This window comes from Vulpes vulpes, chromosome 16, assembly GCF_048418805.1.
Source record: "Vulpes vulpes isolate BD-2025 chromosome 16, VulVul3, whole genome shotgun sequence".
NCBI lineage: Eukaryota > Metazoa > Chordata > Mammalia > Carnivora > Canidae > Vulpes > Vulpes vulpes.
Window position 1 is genome coordinate 63,003,670 of NC_132795.1, and position 18,701 is coordinate 63,022,370.

At 48.6% G+C, this 18,701-nt stretch overlaps 1 protein-coding gene across 3 annotated transcripts in view; it reads right to left on the reverse strand.

Moving 5' to 3' along the window:
* SH3RF3 (SH3 domain containing ring finger 3) overlaps nucleotides 1-18,701 on the reverse strand; it is a 357,161-nt gene that overhangs the window by 123,466 nt on the left and 214,994 nt on the right. For all 3 annotated transcript variants that reach the window (XR_011997987.1, XM_072742558.1, XM_072742557.1), the window contains exon 3: nucleotides 12,924-13,019. Coding sequence is in view for 2 of the 3 variants with exons in the window: in XM_072742558.1 (XP_072598659.1) it covers nucleotides 12,924-13,019 (96 nt within the window). In the remaining variant the exon portion in view is untranslated. The remainder of the gene's footprint in view (nucleotides 1-12,923; nucleotides 13,020-18,701) is intronic.

The window sequence follows — 18,701 nt, forward strand, 5'->3', positions numbered from 1 at the left end:
GTGCACGTGTCCTGCCTGGGGGTGCAGACCCAGACCCTGGCCAGGCCAGGTGCATAGAACTGAAGTCTTCCTATCTGGTGGGACTGTCTTGTTTCTTTGTGTCATGCCGTTAGCAGTAAGGTAAGTGAAACACAGTGAAGACAAGATGCGCTGCTCATTCTCCTGGTGGGTTTAGGAGTTGGCCTCCCAGACCAGTTCGCCCAGATGCAGAGAAAGCATGGAACACCAGGAACTGCCCTGTCTGGCTCCTGAGGAACCTGTCTGCTCCACACTCCTGCAGCCTTCCTCCACCAGGCCAGTGCCCTTTGGTGACTTCGAGTTGCCCTGCGAAGTGCATTAAGTTTTCGTGAAGGCACAGTCCACGCCTGGACACAGAAATGCAGGCAGAATTTGCAGCCAAGTCAAAGTGGGGAGGAGTCCCTGCCAGCAGCTGCCCACTGCTGTAGAAACTCCTAAGAAACAGGCTAGCAACAAGAAGAAATAAAACAAACTTTGTTTAAAGTTAAACTTTGTTTAAATGGGAGATGCCCCTCAACATTCTATGGCAGAAATCCCTGAGAAGTTTCTTTCCTGTGTCGTTTCTGAGGCCTCCCCCCATCCCCCGCACGCCTCTGAGGCGGTGAGCTCAGGTGTCCCAAGAGAGGCTAGGTGGGGAGGGCGGCCACAGGGAAGGAGACAAGGGAAATACCAGCAGTGAGACACACACACCACTGGCTCACCTTCAAAGCTGGACCACTCGACAGTGTTTAGAACTTGGTCGTAACCAGTATCCATAGTGAATAATTACCTCAAAGGCTTTCACTAGTTCCTCATCTCTCTAAAAAGAGTCCTTGATTACTTGGCACTGGAGTCAGGGATAGGCAGCACTGGAGAGCCATAGCTGACCTATAGCTTTCCTCTTCCACCAAAAAATATCCCTGTGATTCTTTCTCAGCCCTATGTACCTCTCCCCGCAGTTTCTTTCTTTTCTTTTTTTTTTTTTTAAGATTTTATTTATTTGCTCATAAGAGACACACACACAGAGAGAGGCAGAGACACAGGCAGAGGGAGAAGCAGGCTCCATGCAGGGGGCCCGATGTGGAACTTGATCCAGGACCCTGAGATCACGCCCTTGGCTGAAGGTAGATGCTCAACCATGGAGCCACCCAGGCATCCCCCCACCCCCAGTCTCACTGAGCCATAGCTGACACAGAACACTGCACTAGGTGATGGTACAACGTAATGACTTGTCACCCTTATTTTGAAGTTCCTAAACCATCACAGGTTAACACCATTTAGCCAAGGATCACGTTTACCCTCTTGCCAGACGCACTGACAACACATCTATGAGACATGGTCTTCACACATGGGGCATCAGGAGCTCAGGACAGTAACTGCCCAGAGAGGTGAAGGCTGCCACCTGAGGCCTCCAGTTCACCAGGGCTCCAGGGCTCCTCCAAGTTGGGAAGAAAGAGTTTGGGGGCTGGGGAGGCTGCAGTGGCTGGGGTCTGTGGGCCTAAGTCCTGGAAAGGAGAGATCTGTAGAGAGTCCGTCCCACTGCCCCCCGAAAACCACCCCCAACAAGTTTATAGCTGAGTACTGATGAGGGCATTCATGGGAGGAAATTACCCAGAGCTGGGGAAGAACCATCAAAAGGGGAAGACAGAACAATTCCTGAGGCTCACACAAAGCTGGAAACAGTTTGCATTTCCACCTTTGAAAGTGAAAACCTTGTCAATCATAGGGCATGGAGCTTAGAAGATTACAGCTTCGGAAGTGGGGATAATTAGCTCTACATTAGAGGCTGCCCTAGTCCTGTGGAACAGAGCTTAAAAGCAAGGCTCGAAACCACCAAACTGTTTGTAAGTGACCTAGTGACATCCCAGAACAAAGCCTGAGCATATTTATGGGAATAAAAAAAAAAAATCCAGCATCTGAAAAGGCAAAATTCACGAAGTTGGTGTCCAATTAAAAATAATCAGGAATGCAAAGAAGCAAGAAAATGCATCTATAAATCCATTTTATAGATACTTATAGAGGAGAAAAGTCAGTCAGTAGAAACAGAACCAGAAATAACACAGAAGACAGAATTTGTAGACGAGCACGTCAGAACGTTTACCATGACTTTACCTCCAAGCATGGGTGTTAAGGAGAGATACAGAGGACGTAAGAAAGACTCCAGAGATGGAAACACGGTATCTGAACTCAACTCCCCCAGACACTCAAAGCAGCCACCCAACTGCCCCAGTCAGAGGCGCAGCCCGCTCCCATCTGTCTGCTATGAGGGCTCTGTGCTTCTCACTTGCCAGTTCCCTTCACGGAGGCTGTCTTTCATCTCCTTCCACAGACAGCAGGATTTCAGCAGTGTGCTTCAAACGAAACCTCTCTGCAGGAAAGAATGGGTGAGGTTTGGTACAATGTGCTACAGAGAGAAAATGTGCCACCCCTGTGGAAGGTTCTGGGGCCTGGCCCGCCCCCCAGCTCCCACAGCAGCAGACCTGGCCACGAGGGACGCCCCAAGGGCAGGGAAGAGCTGCAGCCGCACAGACTCACTCCACTGCCTCTAAGTAAATTGTGAGGACCAGGCTGCATGTCATTGGTTTTCAAAGTACATCAGGATGAAATGTCACTAAAGCCTCATCAGGTCACTAACCTGACATTTGGGGTGTTCTCCTGGGTCCCCAGTGAGCACCTGCTGTCAGCATCACCGTTCCCCGACCCTACCTGTCTGTACACACTCTGAACTTCTAACAGCCCTGTGGGGAGAGAAGCTGAGCTGGGGAGAGAAAATCCACCCCGTGTCAGCACCAGGGTGTTTCTGCCAGCACTTCATACAGGTTAGCACAGCTGATTATTTGTGGGCAGTAAAGAATGATAAAGGGAAAGCAATAAAAAAGTAAGCAATGTCCTTGTCCAGGAGAGCCCCTCAGGCTGGGAGCCACTAACCCCCACTCGCTGGGCTGCTGAGAGCGTGGGGAACGGCCGGCTGTATCCCCAGCAGCTGTCAGAAACCTTCCACCTCCTCGGGAGTCCTGTTTCCCTGAGAAGTGCTTGCACGCAGATGCCGTGGCTGCAGAACCACTGCTTTCATTTGTGGGATGTGGGACCATCGCCATGGGGCTCGCGCCTGTCATTTCCTTGGATCCTCTGCTAGGCCTCTCAGGGGGCGCCATCCACATTTTAGAGGCGGGGGGAGCTCAGGGCAGAAGCATCAGAGCTGGACAAAGCCCACAGAAGCCTCTGCTTCCAGAGTCCTTAGGTAGAGCAACGGGCCTTCCAACCCCAGGCTGACATTCCCGATGGGAGGGGGGCAGTCACCTGGCAGCAGCTGCCCCTATTACTTCCTGACGCACTGGGTCTCCCTCTGAGGAGCAGGGCATCCTTGGAAGGAGGAGGGAGACAGACACCAGGACTGGTGACTATGAATGAGCACCCTCCCCAAGCTGTCCCTACAAATTTGCCCACCCTGGACCCCACGGACAGTGTGGGGTCTGGGGAGGGCGCTGAGTGGGGGAAGAGGATCTCTGAGCTCCAGTGTCTACACTTTTCTGCTCAGGAACCTGGGCGTGAGCATGCCCCCAGAAGCCACAGCCTGTCCTCCACTTCCTCCCTGGAAACAGCTGCCCGCCCCAGGCAAGGAGCTAGAAAACTATGACAAAGTGGATGAAATCATGAGCAATCCATTCTTACACTGGGAAATGGCGAATTCGATGTGTGGAGGCGCGGTCTACAACTTCAGAATGGTCCACAGTGCGTACGAGGAATAACTTCAGACTCCCTTTGTTCCCAGGGAAAGCAGTCGCTTGTGCCAGTGAGTTATGACCAAATGCTTTAATACTATATTTCGAGATGGAGGCTCAAAATAATATTCTCTGTAAAATCTGAAGTGACAAGGAGACAACTGTGCTACATGACGAACTGAGTTCAACATTGTAATCACCTGAAGCTGAGAACCCAACTGTCTAACAATGTACCTTGGAATTGCTGTGCTGCAGACAAGGACTCCCGAGTGGGCATCAGCTGTCATTAGGAACAACCACCACATTTCGTTTCTTGGCTAACTCAAGATTTTCGTTTTTGCCTCCGTCAGTTTTCCAGGATCTAGAAACAGCATCTCGTCAACAGTTTTCCCTAACAGCACATAGGATTCACTCAACACCAAGACTGGGGCTGAGGCCTAGACACCAATGGAGGGCTGGGGTCCGGCTCCCCAAAGTCAGAACTGTCTGGGCTCCCACCAGCCCCCACCTCACTTTCTGGAGCCTGGCTCTGCTCTCCCATCTCTCATGCTGTCCAGAATACAGCCCCCTGAGACATGCCCGCAGGGACTCCAGGCCTCCAGTGCCCTGAGGACTGGGACTCCTTCCTATGGGTGGGGGAGGTCATGAAGGGTTCATGTGTCAGCAGCAGAAGGGCAAGAAACCGGACAGAGCAGAGCTGTCCTAGGGCAGCAGGGGCTGAGGATGGAGCCACCACGTGCCCTGCTTCAGCTCCTGGTTTGAGAAATGGGCTTCCTGCAGAAGCCACTCTGGGCTGCATCCGGCTAAGGGAGGGCTGATGAAGGGCAGAGCTGTCTTTGATGCATTTTGAGTGTCAAAGGAGATAAAATGGACTTTAGCACATGCTCAACCTTCAAAATCTATCTTCCAGCGCTCTTATCCAGGTTTCTTCCCGTCATTACTTGTCCCCTGGGAGCCTCTCTCCTGAGTCAGCTCTTCTTTCCAAACCACCCTCTCTGGTCACTGTCCTGGCTCCAGAGCTAGTGGCCTCCGTCAGCACCGCACAGCACCCCACAGCAGCCCATAGCAGCCTGCAGCATGCTGTAGTACCCCCAGCACCCCGCAGCACATTGCAGCACCCCACAGCACCCTGTAGCATGTTGCTGCACCCTGCAGCACATCGTAGAAAGCCTAAGCACCCACAGCATGTTGTGGTACCCGCTGCCCTGAGCACACATCCCACTAGCACCCCTACACAACTAGGCCCCAAACCCAGGAGCCCTTTGCCCACCCTCTACTTCTGCCCCCGCTCCTGCCTCTCTCCCACACTCCATCTCCCCCTGACCAGAAGCCCCCACGTGGCCTCTGTTCTTAAGCCCTGAGCCTGGTCATTCTCGACAAATAATGAGCCCAGTAGCAGAGACCAGGACAACTGGGCATAAACTCTGAGTATCCCCCAGGTCTCGGGCCTCAGGCCTTGGAACCTCCCAATTCACCTCCTCCTCCCTCTGAAGGGCAGGTTTCTCCCCTGTCCTTCAAGGGGGGGCCCTCTTCCCCTCCCGGCTCTTCTTCAGCTGTGCCCTGCAATCCCTTGGGTTTTCTCATTGCCCTCTCTCTACTGTCCTCTCTGCTGCCCCATCTAATAGAACCCTGAGCAAGCGCTCCCTTGACTCTGATAACCACTGAAGATGTGCTCCTTTCCTGACTCTTCACCTGAGACCTCACCTACCCGCCTGCTCATCCCTCCAGGTTTTATCTTTGTTCAGCTACACAACAGATGCCTTCACAGGTTGATAGGGAAGGGATGCTTTCACAGAGGAGAGGTATTCCTTAGGGGTCCTCTGAACATGGCTTGTCACTTCATGTTACCTCCTTCTAAGTGCCAATGAAACACACACTGAACAAAATTAGAAAGCACCGGAAGTGGGCAGTCCCTCCTGTTGGGAGGATCTACTCTTTGCAACCTCCTGGGTCCCCAGAACCCTGTGGCCAGGCAGCTGTGTGACCAGGTCCTGGTGGTCGTCAGTGGTGGTCTGACGTCCCCTGCCAGGCCTGGCCCACGAAACTCCCACACTATCCTCACTCCTACATGTTACAGACAGCAGAGCCCCCCAGGAGGGTCGGTCCCCCTAGAGCCTCTGTGAGCCTGGCCAGCCTGAACAGCCAGATACGACCCTCTAGTGTGGTTTAGCCTGGGATGTCAGGGTTCACCTGTCACAGCAGGTACTGATACCTCAACTAGTACACTCATCAACCCTCCTCCCAATGTCTTCCCTTCCTGTTGCATGCCTGCTTCCAGGTACTCCCGTCCCTAGACTCAAACCCCCAGGGATCTGCTCCTTTCACCTCTGCAGTGTAAGGGTCTCCAGGTACCGGGCACAGGAGAGACACCCGCAGAGTCCCAGAGTTGGCCTGCACCCTTTCAGGTGTGGCCAAGGGCAGCCACGTTCTTCGCATGTGAGTTGAATAAATTATCATCAAGAGCAGCTTGCTTTCCCCCCCAGGGAACCGAGGTGGCCATCCCCTTACCTACATATATTTTTTTAATAATATATTTCTTTCTTTCTTTCTTTTTTTTTTTTAAATTTTTGTTTACCTATGATAGTCACACACAGAGAGAGAGAGAGGCAGAGACATAGGCAGAGGGAGAAGCAGGCTCCATGCACCGGGAGCCCGACGTGGGATTCGATCCCGGGTCTCCAGGATCGCGTCCTGGGCCAAAGGCAGGCGCCAAACCGCTGCACCACCCAGGGATCCCCCTTACCTACATATTTAAATATAAGAGCACAAAACAAGGAAATGCATTAATGTGTGTCTGTTAAATAAGGGTTGACATGTGACATATAAGAGGGAAGGAAAGATCACCACTTCCAACCCAGAAGCGGGCTCCCACCAGCCCCCTGCCAGTTGGCAGGAAGACGAAACAGTGCTTCCCTGGCACCGGTGGCCAGCCTCTGGGCCTAGGTGTGCTCAGCGCGGACAGCACAACCTCCCTCTACCGGATGTCACCACCTGTCCACAGGATGAACAGTCTTCACTATGCGCCTGCATGTGTGCATCAGCCCAGAGCACAGGAAAGCCAGTTTTCAGGGGTGGGTGGCTCCCTCTCCCATGGAAACCTGTCACTGCCCCTCTTCTGGGTGCCAAGCCCCAGGAGATGAAGGGGAAGGAGATGGATAGAATCCTGCCTGCACGGTGCTCTCAGGGTGACTGGACATGAACAGTCCAGTGAGTGCACAGTACAGCTGGGTGAGTGCATAGTCTGTTGGGAACACGGAGGAAGCCCTTACTCCAGCAGGGGCAGAGGTCTCTCACAGAGGGGGTAGGAGCTGGCTGGAAGGGTGTGGGGCTTGGCCTCAGGAGCTATATGAGGGGAGCTGGGGGTGAGACATCCCATCTTCTCCCCAACAGCATCTTCACACTGGCAGGAGCCAGCCCCATGCAGCCATGGATTCCAGGGCAGGTAGGTCAGGCAATGGCACACAGCTGGCGGGGACAAGTCTGCGCACCCAGCAGTGCATCGAGAGGATGTGAGACCCAGCAAGGGTGCACAGGAGTGAGGGAGGTGCTGGTGGGCCTTGGGGGAGCACCAGCAAGGGAAAATCTGGGCCAACTCCAAAACTCCGGAACAAGGAAACCACATTCTTCTGCTATGTTGACAGCCAGTCCCTGTTAGGCCCCCTCTAAACCTTATGTGATGTGTCTTTAAAGTTAAAACCAGTCCAAGCCCATTTCCTCCCACTCACTGTCTCTACTCAGCATGCCCCTCAGTCCCCCAAACAGCCTCTGGCTCTGGACAATCACTGCATTTTGTTGGACACAGAGAGTGAATGGATCCTGGCAAATTTCTGTGCTGACCTCCTGACAAGCTGTCACTCCTGCAAACATTTATTAAGCACCCACTGTGTGTAGTCACTTTGCTAAGTGCTAAGGATTAAAAATGAATAAGAGAAGGACCCTGATCTGAGCAGGGGAGTGAAGAAGTTTAGGAAATGCTGGAAGCCCTGCACTTTGACATGAACAGGGTCCGATGGCTCAGGAAATGGTTTCATGAAGTGAGGACCATTCGAATTGGGTTTTGAAGAGTGAAGAGGAGCTCTACAGGTCTTAGCATAGAGAACTGAGCTAGGAAGGGCAGTGTGGAGGTTTGGATGGCTGGAATCTCAGGTCCCTGGAGAGGGTCTGGTGCCGCCATACCAGGTGGAGGTTGTGAAGCTGGGTTTCAGCATCTCATGGCGGGTTTGGAGATCACCACCCTGGAGGTCACTGAGCCCAGGCTGGGAGGGACAGAGAAAGCTGGGACTTGGGGTGGAGGGGAGGGCAGGGTGGATTTGAGAGAAACACTTCAGGTACAGGGTGGAGGGCAGACTAGTGATGAGAGGTTGGTGTCAGGGGCAGGACCAGCCACTTGGCCTTTCTTGCTGATCCTCAAGCAAGCACGAGGGCAGACCACCATGACAATGTCTCCCAGGGAGCCAACCACATATACCCCAACCATGAAGTACAGATAATGTTTAAATATCCCATTCTGCAGGAGTAAAGAACCATCACGTCACCTGGTAATTTGGAGGTCTCCTGGGTTAACTGCTGGTGGTACCGGTCTCCCCATGCTCTGCCTAAACAACTGATTTTCTGAACGTGAAAGGAGAACTTGACACTTATGCTCATTGCAGCTCATCATTCTTTTCAACTGTATTTCCAGGCTATCATGGTCTTTGGGATCTTAATCCTGGCCGCGTGGAGAGGTTTTCCTGGCAGACAAGCAATACAGGCAAATTTCCTCACGTGCCTTCTATGTCTCCATCCAGATCCCTCGTTAATGCTCAGAGAAGAATAGCCCTGTGTCCTGGTTCTGGATCTCTCCAGACTGAGACTAATTTCTATGAACGCTCAACAACAGCTTTCAAGTGAGCAACCTCTCCTATCACGCAGCATGTAAATATCTGCATTGCTTGTCTTGACATTACCCAGCTGCACACCTGGCTGAGCTCAGGAAACCATGGTGGGGCTGTCGTGCCTGTACAGAGTGGGGGCCTACCTTCAAGGAGCTCTCACCCTGCTGGGGAGTGGAATTGAGCATTTGTGAGGAAACACTCAGAAATACAAGGCCAAATATAGTCAATTCCCAGGAGTGACAGAGATCTCCAGTAAACTCATGAATGGACCAATGAGCAATTATTCACTCAACACACCTTCCTAATAGCAGAGCAACAACAGAGTTGGCCCTTGAGAGCCTACCTCATGCCTGGGCTGTGCACTCTGTTATTGTCTTAAAGCCTTGCAATGATCTTCATGAGGTCTATGCTACTGCCCTGGTATGAGAGAGGAACCAGGTTCAGAAAGTCACACGTCTAGGGCATGGTGTTGAGCCCAGTGCAGGCTACCTCTGAAACCCATGATGCTCTGAACTGCCTTGAGGCCCATTCATGATTCTGCCACTGGAGCTGCCATGGCCCATGAGAAATAGGCCTGTTTTTGGAGCATGACCTGAGGTCCACATTAAGGGTAGATGCCAAGCGTGCCATCTTGGAGCCTTGTGGAAAAGGATGATGGGTCTGGCTTGGCAGGACCTCTGGTTGGGTCTACTCATACCGCAGGGTGGAATCCAAAGCCAAACCCAGCCACGCCAGGACCTGAGAAGAGCGAAGTACCTCACCCGTGTTCCTACAGCACATTTACCCCACAGCAGGCAGCACTGAGCCCCCAAACACCAAGGAGGGGGGATCCCTTGACCTCTGGGCCTGAGGAATTCTCTCAGATTCATTCTCTCTGAAAGAGGAAAATGATGACAATTACTCTGCCTCCTGGAGGCACAGAAGGAAGGCCATGTCACCAATATGTGTTTGGGTTTATTCCCCGATGGCCAGAGCAACGCTGATTCCTGTCTTGGGTGAACATCAGCTGGGGTGCCTTGCCCAGCTGTAATCCAACACACAGCAGGTGTCAACAACATATGCCATGGTCCTGGTGAGGAGATGGCTGCTGATCGTGACTGTTCATGAAACCAACAGGGAGAAAAGAACCAGGAGGCAGGTTCAAGACGCCAGGCCAATGGCTGGGGAAGCTAGAAAGGCAGTGAGGAGGTCAAAGGTGGGGAAGTAAGTCACGCAGGAGGCAAGAATTGAGGGTGAAGGAGCCAGGTGCAGGCATTCACTGCCTGAGACCAGCCGGCCCAGGTCGCCGTTGGGGACACCATGGCAGCCAGGCCCTGTGCATTAGGGGGAGTGGGGACAAGAGGGTTGTTTCTGCAGTACTCCAGAAATATAGATATTTCTGGAGACAGGGACCGCCTTCTCAGAAGATAGGCTGCCAGAAGGTCTAGGCCATGCAGCCCCAGCCTGGCTTTATACCATATGCCCTACTGTGCCTGCCTGGCAGGCCCAGGCTGAAGAAACGGCCCTGCTTAGGGGAGGACTGTACAATCTGCGAAGCACAAGAGCTTGTTCCCTCCTTACAGATCCACCCGGGTCAAGCACGAGGCCAAGATCTGCCTCAGTGGGAAGTCAGGTTCAAACTCTGTGGAAGACCTGAGCTCCAACTGCTTGGATCTCAGAGGCTGGCTCAGCCTCTTGGAGGGAAGACGGCCTGAACTCGGGAACCCCTGAATCCACCCCTAAGGCTACAAGGGGCCGGAGCCACCCACGCACTTCAAAAAGGAACTTATCCAGAAACAGTGAGACATAGTCTCAGGAAATACCAATTTGGGGCTTCTTGTCTACAGTGGTGGCTAAGCGAGCAGCCAGGAGTCCGCTTTGGAGCAGGTCAGGGTGCAGAGCTACAGCCCAGGTGTCCAAGGCCATGGCATGTGGCCAGACAGCTACCCGGGAGCTACCCTGCCCAGGAAGGAGCAGGGTCCAGAGGAGCAAGGCCCCTGCCATGGTGGCTTCGGGGGGGCTCTGCCAATGCTCCTGGGAGGGCAGCTGAGCACCCCTGTGCCTCAAGCATCCTCAGGGCATCCAATCTGAGGAGACACATGACGGGATCAGGAGCCATGTTGAGAGCAGAGGTGGGACTGTCACTGGAGGTATGTCACATGGAGGGCTTTCAGGCCAGCGGAGGAAGGAGCCTGCCTCAAGGGAGACATGTTCAAAAGCATCTCCAATGGCTGGCCACTAAGGCCCTGGGGAGGCATGGACAGGCCATCTACCATTTGGGTACATCTGTGGAACCAAGGGGAATCACAGTGCACCCAGCTGACAGGCTTCCCAGCCCTGACCCCCAGCCCAGCCTGCCCGATGATGCACAAGCCCTTCCAGAGGGCGGGTAGCTGACGGGCCTGACCTGGCCTTCCCCAGACAGTGCCTGTGACCTGCCGAGGCATTCCTTAGCTCCTTAAGCTGCACTCTAAAATACACAAATGTCAACTGCACACCAGTTTACAGCTGCACACAACTGTGAACCACTCCCGAGACTAAGATATCAACACCCCAGCATCCCAGAGGCATCCCTTCTTGCAGAGGCCCCACGGCAAGTGAAAACCATATATACTCTTTGGTGTCTGGCTTCTTTCAAAAGGTTTGTCTCTGAGATTCAGTTATGCTTGGAAATGTAGTAGTCTATCATTCATTTCCTCTGCTGGGTAGTATTCCATCATATGGACATACCCCCCTTTTACTTATCCATTCTGCTGCTGATGGATGGACATTTGCAGCATATCCAGTGTGAGGCCATCACAATAAAGTTTCTGTAAGCATTTCTGCATGTGTTTGAGTATCCTTGTAAGTCGGCCAAGGAAAACAAGTTCCATAGGCTACCAATGCCTGCAAAGCCAGATTTCTCACTTCTAGACTGCACTGCAAGAGTCACTCTTGATACCAGGTTTATGTAAGCAGCAGGATAGGAAAGAAAATACCCCTGGAAACTGGAACAAATGCCCAAGTGGAAGCTTACATGGTGTTGGAGGAGGTTTGACTTGTACAGTGCATGACAGAGGGCTGTGTCTGAGCATGTGTGTGAGTCCATTTGGGAGTTTGTGACTGTGTGAGCACTGCGTGTGCTGTGTGTGGACCTACTGTTACTGTGTGACACAGTCTCGGAATCTCCTGGGCAGTTTGTCCAAAATTACTGTGAGAACCACTCATCCAGACCATTTAGAGAAAGGAGAGGAAGTGAGCAGAGATGAGGCTAGAAAAATAGATTAGGAGCAAACTGCAAAGTGGTGAATACTTTACCATAGCATTTGGACTTTATCCTGTAGGTGACAGGAATCACTAGACGTGTTGAACAAACACCCAGTGGCACCCGCGCACCACTCAGCAGGCATGGCAAAGCCGGCTGCGTCACTGAGCAGCACGTGGAACCCCGCACCAGGCTGAATGAACTACAGTTTGCTAGTGGGGGGAGCCGGAGGGTAGGGCAGTGAAGGGCTGAGTCTGTGTTCATGTTCTGGCTCTGCTATTTATCAGCGAGGGGACCTTTCTGTGCCTCTATTTGCTCATCTGTAATGTGGGGACATTCCTGGCTTTCATATACCAGAGTCGTTGAGAAAATAAAATGAGCAAGTACTTGAAAGTGTTTGTCACACAGTCAGCAATAGCTGAAATGATTCTCAGGATAACTGCAGTGGTTAATAGATGAAGCATGTATTGGCTCATGAGTGTACACATGTGACTTGCACTGACAAATGGCACACGTACACACGATGGGCAAACACTCCTGCACACAAACAGCAAACGGCGGTTTACAAATCAGACATTCTAAGATGCTCCCAGCGCAGCCACTGCTCATAACTTACTCATTGGAAACCAAGTGCTCCTCAGTTATAGAAAGGAGACAGGAAATTAACAGGCCCCAAGTCATCTTGGCTTCAGGGACTCGCAGCTGGGTGAGCTGCCCGGTCACCAAGTCCTCGGAGGACTGCAAACGGCCTGCCACAGCCATTCTTGCAGTGACACGGGGAATGCTGCCTTATCTGGGCTGGGGAGACAAGAGCAGCAGTACCTAGGAGAGTCTAGGGAAGCGGGTGACAGCACAGGATTTCTGTGAGAAGTGGGGAAAGCCCACATCTGTGATGCCCACACAGTACGATGGTCTGCAGCCAGGCCGGGACAGACGACTGGAGGAGCCGAGGCAGTTCTCCTAGCACTGGCACAGCAGTGTGAACAAAACCCAACACAGTCTCCATCCTCCTCTCCACAGGCCAGGAGCCCACCCCTGCCCCTTGCCCCACCTGGTGAAACAGACAGCAGGGTGGAAGAGGAAGCCCATCTGAGAGCATAGTCTTACCTCCACGTACAGCAAGGGGAAGATCCCAATCTTGTCTCCCAGCATGCCTTCTGCCCAGTTGTCATCCACTCTTCTGATGACAGTCAGGATCTCGTCCTGGGGTTGCCGCAGCCCACCATGCACACAAATACATGGACACGCAACAAACACAACAAAAACAGAGACAGTCAGTACTGCAGGAGCTAGGAAAAGATCCCAAGCAATGATGTAAATAATAGTTTATTATCTATTCTGGGATCTGACATATGAAAAGTCTGCCCTTACATCTTCACCCATGGTCTCCCTCTTTCTCTCTTACATATTGATTATAGCTGCAAAAATCCTCAAATAGAAAAGCGTGGCAATTTACAATATGGTTAGTATTTTAAAATTCATGTTCCTATTACTTATTTACTGAAATAAAATTATTTTGAATAAAAATAAATTCAGCAAATATAAAGCTTTTTAAGTTTCTGGCTCCATCCACGAACAAAAAATGACCCAATCCAATTCCATTTATTTCAAGTCATGGGTACAAAAAGCTTTGGATAACCCTCTTAAATTCTTTGGCAATGCAGACGATGCCAAGTATAGATGCACAAAGTGGAAACAGATGGAATGAGAAAGGAAGAGGCATAAAGCACGGAGGAAGAGGAGCTTTCCGGGGAGACTGGCAGCTTGGTGGTTGTGAGAAAGGTCACTCCCAGGATGCCATCAGTGTGCCAGGAGCTGCAGGGACAAATGACAAGGGGTGCAGATAGGAGGGTGGGAGAGAGAAAGTGATGGAGAGCAAAAGAGGGAATCCACCAGGGAAGAGCACTGGGGATGAGAGACAACAAGGGGCAGCATCAAGTGTCAAGAGGGCCAGACAGGGATCTCACAGGCAAAATGGTGCCTCCATCAGCAATCTGTGGCTGGCCTCTATTCCCTCTCCAGTATCCATCCTCCTCACACTAAGCAAGGTTTATAATGGAACCCCTCAAAGACTGTCTGCCAAACCACCCTCTCTCCCCCTGCCCTGCCACATTAAAACCTTCCTGTCATTTGTCCCTCAGCAAAATCTGCTAGGGGACTACCTTGCCCATCTGGGGCTTGTGCTAAGGAGCTGATGGTCAGCCTAATGGGGTAGCCCCTCCTAGATTTGAAGGTATCATCTGAGTCTTTAATACTTTCATATGAAAGCAATGAATCTTCCAGTGAGGAGCTGAGTCCTCCAAGAGTCTTCAGTACTTTAATATGAAGCAGTAATATGGGACTTGGAGGCTTCTCTCATGTCAGAGACACATTTTAGGCCAGCACACTTCATGAAATTATCAGAAAAGGTGGCTTATCTGTGAGCTAAGGGACCACACATTTTTGGGGTGTTCATCTGGGTCAAGGTAGAGTGATCTAATGAGAGTGGGATATGCCTTTTAGAGAACACAGATAGGGAAAAGCAAGGGTGAGTGTCTGTCAGAGAAGCTCCCCATGGTCTATTTCAAACCTCTCCTCACCTGCTCCTCACAGAGGAGAGTCTAGGAGCAATCATACCCCTCATTTTCTCTGCCCTCATCCCCAACCTCCCAGTTAAAAAAAAAAATCAAATAACAAAATAACCTGTGACTTCAGAGTATTTCTTCTCTCAATTGATACAAGCCAGAAAAACACCATAGACACTAGAAGGGGAACATATCATTTCACATGTTACAGGGTAGGTGGTTCTTAGGCTACAGAACGATATTTGTAAGGGTTCCCTTCTAGCTCAGGAATTAGAATGTACAGGCTTTTCTGTAATCGTTGGTTGCCAAAGCAGCCAACTGTCATGAGGAGAGATGGAGAGAATGCCCCTGAACTCCCATGCCTTGCTCACCTCACAAGTTCAAAACTGGTGAGAGTCCTGGGCCTGTGATGAACTCAACTCAGATTCAGCCAAAGGGAGGCCCTTAGGATGTGTGCTGATCATACAAAGGGAAAGGTAATTGAAGGTTTCCTACATGTCAGAGTTTTTGCAACAATAAAATAGCACCAAAAAAAGACATTTAATTTTGTAAAATTCAAAAGAAGAAAATGCCAGGTTAATTTTGGTTAAAAACCAGAAAATACCGGGGGATCCCTGGGTGGCTCAGTGGTTTAGCGCCTGCCTTTGGCCCAGGACGCAATCCTGGAGTTCCGGGATCAAGTCCCACATCGGGCTCCCAGCATGGAGCCTGCTTCTCCCTCTTCCTGTGTCTCTGCCTCTCTCTCTCTCTCTCTCTCTCTCTCTATCATAAATAAATAAGTCTTTAAAAAAAACAGAAAATACCATATTATCCACACTATTACTTAGGACTGGTCATTTGGACATTAGAGCCAAAGAAATAAAAGAATATAAGACAGAAAGCATGAATATTGGAAAGAAGGTATAAAAAATTTTACCTAGAAAAAACAGTATCAACTAAAATTAGAATAAGCAAATTTGAGAAATACTGCAAATTTTGTTTATTTATTTATTTTTTTACGGGTCAGGCTTTCTTCTTTTTTTTTAATGCAATAATTCCTTTATTCTGCAAATGCAAGAAGTTGATTTCTCATCCAATTGTTGCTAGCCTGTCCCTAGGACTCACAAACCCCATCATTTTACCATCATCTTGAGATGCTTACACTTTTGTTTTGTTTTTTATTAGCTTCAGTAGAATTTAGTGATTCATCAGTTGCATATAGCACTCAGTATAGCACTAATATAGCACTAATCTTGAGATGCTTACACTTTTGTTTTGTTTTTTATTAGCTTCAGTAGAATTTAGTGATTCATCAGTTGCATATAGCACTCAGTGCTCATTAGATCAAATGCCCTCCTTAATGCCCATCACCCAATTACCCCATACCTCTATCCACCAGCAACCCTCAGTTTGTTTCCTATAGTTAAGAGTTTCTTATGGTTTGTCTTCCTCTCTGATTTCATCTTATTTTATTTTTCCTTCCCTTCCCCTATGTTCATCTATTTTGTTTCTTTAATTCCACATATGAGAAAAATCATATGGTACTTGTCTTTCTCTGAGATACTCACATCTTAACCCAAAAGGGCAGGGTGGTTAGTGCAATGCTGGTTTGCTTTACTAGGGGAAGCAATATTGTTGTACATAGGATTGTGCCAATAACTTTGACTCTATTCTGAAGAAGATCATTTGTAGGCAGGTTAGAAGAGGGTCAGGCTTTCTTTATTGGTGAGCAGGCAGGTGGCGGGTGAGTCGGGAGCTGGGGAGCAGCTGGGGAGGGGGTCCTGTGGCTGCCTTGATGGCAGACCCACAGCCCTGGTGGCCAGACGACTCCCCTGCAACCGGGTGTGGACGGCAGGAGCGGGGAGGGGCAGGCGGGGCCGCCAGCAGCCACGTGGTCAGAGCCCTGATGCACAACACAGACCCCAAGGCAACCCGCCAGCACGGACTTGGGCAGGCAGGACGCTTGGCGCAGTGGGCAGTGCATCAGTCTCATAATCTGAATACTGCAAATTTTAAAATACATACATAAAAATCATTGATTTACTCACATACCAGCAATAATAAGTTAGAGAATATGATTAAAATTGTCTATTTAAAAATTTCTCTAATACACCATATATGCCAAAATGAATTAAAGATTTAAGTGTTAGAAAAAAAACTTGAATGCTCAAGAAGTAAATATGAATTGGTGTTTAATCCTAGCTAGGGAAGGCCTTTTGAAGTATGATAACAACGATTTGGCTACACACAAAAATGAAATTCTCTATAATAAAAACAGCAAAAACAAAACAAAAAGGCAAAAAAAAAAAAACCTAGAAAAAACTTGGAGAATCTATGAGAAACAACAATTTAATATCAATACTACATAAAACTTAAAGATACAATAGAAGAAAAAGACAAATACCTTTAAAGAAAAATAGGCCAAGGGTAAAAATGAGACAACTCACAAAAAAGAAGAAAAGTAAATTTGCCATTCAACATATTTTTAAAAGCTATACCTCACAAAACAATACAATTGTAAACAAGAAGAGTTTTTTTTTTCTTCAATGTTCTATTTGGCCTATCAAACTAGCAAAAAAGAACATAAAGTGTTGGTTGGCATGCAGGGAATAGACACTTTATAATTTCTGGTGAAGACATAAATTTATAGCAGGCAGTTTGGCAATTTCTATCAAACATCAAAGCCTGCATACCCACTGATCTAACAAGAGCACTTCTAGAGACTTTACCCTACGAAAATCAAAGATGTGCAAAAAGATTTAGCTCTGAGAATGTTCATTACAGTGTTGTTCAATTAGATAGAAACTAAAGACAAATGCCCAGCAAAAGAGGTCTTGTTAACTAAATTGTGGTAGTGCTCTCCAATACTATCCCCACCTCTGGCCCACTCTAGCCATCTTGTGCTACATAAGGAGACAAGAGGAAAATGGAGACATCCACATGGAGTTCACAGTTTAACATATAGGTTCCTTAAAAGACTAAGATCCAATAATAGGACCAAAGGACTATACAGTGCTCCCCCCTCCCTAAACACCACCATATTACTAAAGGCCAATTTATAGCAGTTCTTTTTACCTGGTACGTTATACCTGGCTATCAAGGGAAAAAAAAAAGTATTACTGGACATACTAAAAGGCGAAACAAAACAAAAACCAAAAATACAGTTTGAAGAGACAGAACAAGCATCAGAACAAAACCAGACTCAGACAAAGCACGGATGTTTGGAACTATCAGATGGGGAATTTAAAACAACTCTGATTAATATGCTAAGGGCTATAAAGGACTAAGTGTACAGCATGCAAGAACAGATGGGCAATGTAAGTAGAGAGACAGAAAGTCTAAGAAAGAAACAAAAAGTAATGCTAGAGATAAAAACACCATCATAGAAATGAAAAATCTTTAGATAGGCTAATTAGTACTCTGAACATTGTCAAGGAAAGAATCTTTGACTCTAAGGATATCTCAATAGAAACCTCCAAAACTGAAAAGCAAAGAGAACAAAGACTAGAAAAAAAGAACAGGATGTGAGATACCTACAAAACGTGTAATGTATGCATAATGGAAATATCACAAGGAGAAGAAAAAAGGAAAGGAAAGGAAAGGAAAGGAAAGGAAAGGAAAGGAAAGGAAAGGAAAGGAAAGGAGGAAATAGAAGAAATATCTGACACAATAATGACTGAGAATTTCTCCAAATTAATGTCAGACATCAAACCACAGACTCAGGAAGTTCAAAGAACACCAAGATAAATGCTAAAAAGCCTCCCACAACCTAGGCATAATCAAAGGACTGAAAATCAAAGATAAAGAAAAAATACTCTCCAATTGATTTACAAGGGGTGGTAAAAGGGGAGGTGGGCAGGGGATGGGGTGACTGGGTGATGGGCACTAAGAGGGGCACTTGATGGGATGAGCACTGGGTGTTATACTAGATGTTGGCAAATCAAGCTCCAATAAAAAAAATACCAAAAACTAAATAAAATAAAGAGAACATATCAATGTAAAAAAAAAAAAAGAAAAAGAAAAAATACTCAAAGAGGCCAGTGGGGGAAAACATTATATAATAAAGAATCAAAAATAAGAATCACACCTGACTTCTCAAAAACCATGTTAGCAAGAAGACAGTGGAATGAAATATACATAGTATTAACAGGAAAAACCCACCAGCCTAGAACTAGGTACACTGAAAAATTATCCTTTGATAGTGAGGGAGAAATAAGGATTTTCAGACAAAAAAAAACTTAAGGAATTTGTTGCTAGTGGACCTGTCTTGGAAGAAATATTAAATATTAAAATAGTTCTTTAGACAAGTATGTAGGTCAAAAACTTGAATCTACATAAAGAA